The 3685-nt window shown below is 38.0% G+C and overlaps 2 protein-coding genes across 3 annotated transcripts in view; one reads left to right on the forward strand and one right to left on the reverse strand.

Annotated features, from left to right (window-relative positions):
* The window catches only part of LOC106875440 (alpha-ketoglutarate-dependent dioxygenase alkB homolog 7, mitochondrial), a 17784-nt gene that overhangs the window by 12795 nt on the left and 1304 nt on the right, over positions 1 to 3685 (reverse strand). The window lies entirely within an intron of this gene.
* LOC106875439 (3-((Z)-2-isocyanoethenyl)-1H-indole synthase) overlaps positions 1 to 3685 on the forward strand; it is an 18843-nt gene that overhangs the window by 6308 nt on the left and 8850 nt on the right. For both annotated transcript variants that reach the window (XM_014923590.2, XM_014923589.2), the window contains exon 3: positions 1518 to 1657. In XM_014923590.2, the coding sequence (XP_014779076.1) occupies positions 1518 to 1657 (140 nt within the window). The remainder of the gene's footprint in view (positions 1 to 1517; positions 1658 to 3685) is intronic.

Here is a 3685-nt window from a genome sequence, read left to right on the forward strand (position 1 = left end):
CCCCCCCCATCAAAAAAAATTCGGGTCTTGTGCCTACAGTAGGAAAGATTATTTTAGTTATTTATGAATTCAAGATGAACATATACCAACACAAATTATTGTCTTATTAATTAGATTATTTCATTAGCAACACGGTAATTAATAATTACAAAATACAGATTATTAATCTAAAATGTATCTTTCACAAAATAGGTCTACTTCAAATTTTCTTGTCAACTTTAAAATTATTTGAGAAAAAAAATGAATAAAATCAGAAAAGATAAATTTACTTCGGTTTCTCCACCCCTATATATTGTGTGATGATTTTTCTTTGAACTTCACTGTTTTACCTAACCGTATATGATATCAAGGTATTTTGACTTCTCACTTGAGGAATTCATTACTCTTTACTCTTTTACTTGTTTCAGTCATTTGACTGTGGCCATGCTGGAGCACCGCCTTTAGTCGAGCAAATCGACCCCATGACTTAGTCTTTGTAAGCCTAGTACTTATTCTTTCGGCTTCTCTTGCTGAACCGCTAAGTGACTGGGACGTAAACACACTAGCATCGGTTGTCAAGCGATGTTGGGGGGACAAACACACACACACACACACACATATATATATATATATATATATATATATATACGACGGGCTTCTTTCAGTTTCTGTCTACCAAATCCACTCACAAGGCTTTGGTCGGCCCGAGGCTCTAGTAGAAGACACTTGCGCAAGGTGCCACGCAGTGGGACTGAACCCGGAACCATGTGGTTGGTAAGCAAGGTACTTACCACACAGCCACGTTGACCTTTTTACATGTTTTTTGTTGTTTTGCCCTAGTTGAGCTGGCATCAAGGACTTATCAAATGTAATCATTTCCTTTTCTTGTATATCTAAGAAAATATGTACTTCTTATATATTTTTATCTGAAAATCTTCCATCAAACATTAGTCACAATTTATGTTCCTAACACTAGCTTAATGATAACCAAGTTATTTACTAATTTCTCTGTTATACTTATAATTAATTGAAAGAAGCACAGGGCCTCGCAAAAGAAATATGGTAATAAAAGGTTAATACTATTTTCGTTTGGCAAAAAAGACAAAGGAAAAATAATGATATTCATTCTTTGTTTTGGGTTCCTTTAACTGAGACCCCTCTGTTAAAAACCAGACCCCTTTAGTTTGACGATTTCTTTTCTCACCAGTCTTGAGCATCTTAGGAAATGCTATGGATTCTTTCCTTTTGCAGCTCACTAAACCATAATCTTTTAGCATTTAAACCAGCCATACCTGGCCCAAATCTATGTTTTATGTTCAAACTGGCCAGATCTGGCCTCTCACACCTACCCTACAATGTCATTCTAAAAATAAGCAATCACATTATTGAAATCTTCATGCTATTAGATAGTGCATGGTTAATTCAAAACAATGTGAACAAAATGCATTACACTTGACAGATTAATCTGAATGTTAAAAAGATAAATAGAAAAAGAAAGAAGTTCATTGTACGATGACAGTCTTACATTTTTATTCCAGCATTTGTTTCGTTGCATGATGTCATAGAAAATTTATCAAAAGAGAAACGAGAATCCTGGGAGAAGTTGTGGATGGTGAGTGATCGTCGCTCGAAACTCATCCATCCTCTGATTTACCCTCACCCAGTAACCAAGTCACCGGTGAGTAGAACAAGGGACATCTTTTTAACAACACCTTTTTAAAGCAGACTTTATTGGTTTCCTCTAATTAAATGCAAGTCAAATTTTTTTGCTGTTGAGTTTTGTTATACTTGTTTAAATGGCCTCATTGTATTGCTGGTACTTCTTTTACTGATCCACGAAGGATGAAAGGCAGTGAGCTGGCAGAATCGTTAGCACGCCGGGCGAAATGCTTAGCGGTATTTCGTCTGCCGCTACGTTCTGAGTTCAAATTCCGCCGAGGTCGACTTTGCCTTTCATCCTTTCGAGGTCGATTAAATAAGTACCAGTGATGCACTGGGGTCGATATAATCGACTTAATCTGTTTGTCTGTCCTTGTTTGTCCCCTCTGTGTGTAGCCCCTTGTAGGCAGTAAAGAAATAAGAAGGATGAAAGATGCAGTTGAGATAGAAAATAATGTAGTTATACACATAAGAGGTGGTCACAACTGGAATGTCTCATAGACATGCTGAGAATTGATCTGGTGCTGAACCACAACATCCACATTGTGATAAAAGGTGGGAACAGTCGGAGGAGAGAGAGAGAGAGAGAGATTTGAAAGTGACCATGATGGAGTGGAGGTGTCCTAACATGGAAATCTCTCTCTCTCTCTCTCTCTCTGCTTCTCCCACACTTCACAACATTTCCCTATTTCTCATCTATCAAAGCTTTTATTATACTGTTGCTCTACCCACACCCCCCACTTTACGTGCTGCCACTTATCACCTTCTCCTTCCTGACCTACACTTATCTCCCTTTACCTTCCCTCGCAAACTGAAGCGCATCATTGACCGTATCTACATCCCTTTACACCATTCTACTGCATTCATATCTATCCCCATCTCTCACCATCTGTCACCCTTCTTTCACACACTTATAACTATATATTTATCCACTTTCTTCTACCTTGAAGGTACACCTTGACACCTAATCTCTACTATTCCTTCTCCTTTTCCAGCTGGGAAAGTCCTGTATCTCCTTGTGTCATACCTTACCCTCTCAATACCTGTGGAAGCACATGGCGTAGTGGTTAGGGTGTCGGAATCATGATTGTAAGATTGTGGTTTCGATTCCTTGACGAGGTTGTGTTCTTGAGCAAAACACTTCATTTCGTGTTGCTTCAGTTCACTCAGCTGGCAAAATGAGTAATCTTGTGACAGACCCAGCGTCCTGTCCAGGTGGGGAATTTATACATCATGGAAACCAGCAAACTGGCCCTTATGAGTCAATATGACTTGAAACGGATACCTTTGCCTTTACCTCTCAACACCTAGCATAAAGTTATCTCTCTCAATACTGTACTCACACTCATTTGAGTTGTCTTGTCCTGCACTTGACTTGGTGACCTCACTAGTGCTGGTGCCACAAAACAAAAAAGTACCCAGTACTCACTGTAAAGTGGTTGGCATTAGGAAGGGCATCCAACCATAGGACCCATGCCAAAACAGACATTGGAGTTTGGTGCAGTTCTTTGGTTTGTAGGATCCTGTTGAATCATCTAAATCTTACCAGCATGGAACAATGGAGATGATAGAACATGATTTGGCTGCTATTTCTAGCAGATTGAGTGATCATGAAGCTCCTTCATGACTTTATTTCATTTTTCTTTTACTTGTTTGTCATTGGACTACTTGAAGAAATTGACCCTTGTACTTATTTTTGAAGTCTGGTACTTATTCTGTTGGGATCTTTTGCTGAACTGCTAAGTTACAGGGATGTAAACAAACCAACACTAGTTGTCAAGTAATGAGTGGGACAAATTGCACACACACACACATACACACACACATATATATAAGTGCTAAGACACAGAATTCTGTCTTTGAGTCATTCTGTTACTTTTACCAAATATTAATATATATATATATAAAAATTAATAAATTATAGGGTAGCAAAAAAAATTTTAGAAATTTTATTTACCACCAGTGGTCTAGCGAGAGTAAAAAAACAGTCAATAGACTATGTATTATTCATTTAAAATGCAGAGATGCCTATAATAGGACATCTACT

Source organism: Octopus bimaculoides, chromosome 23 (assembly GCF_001194135.2).
Source record: "Octopus bimaculoides isolate UCB-OBI-ISO-001 chromosome 23, ASM119413v2, whole genome shotgun sequence".
NCBI lineage: Eukaryota > Metazoa > Mollusca > Cephalopoda > Octopoda > Octopodidae > Octopus > Octopus bimaculoides.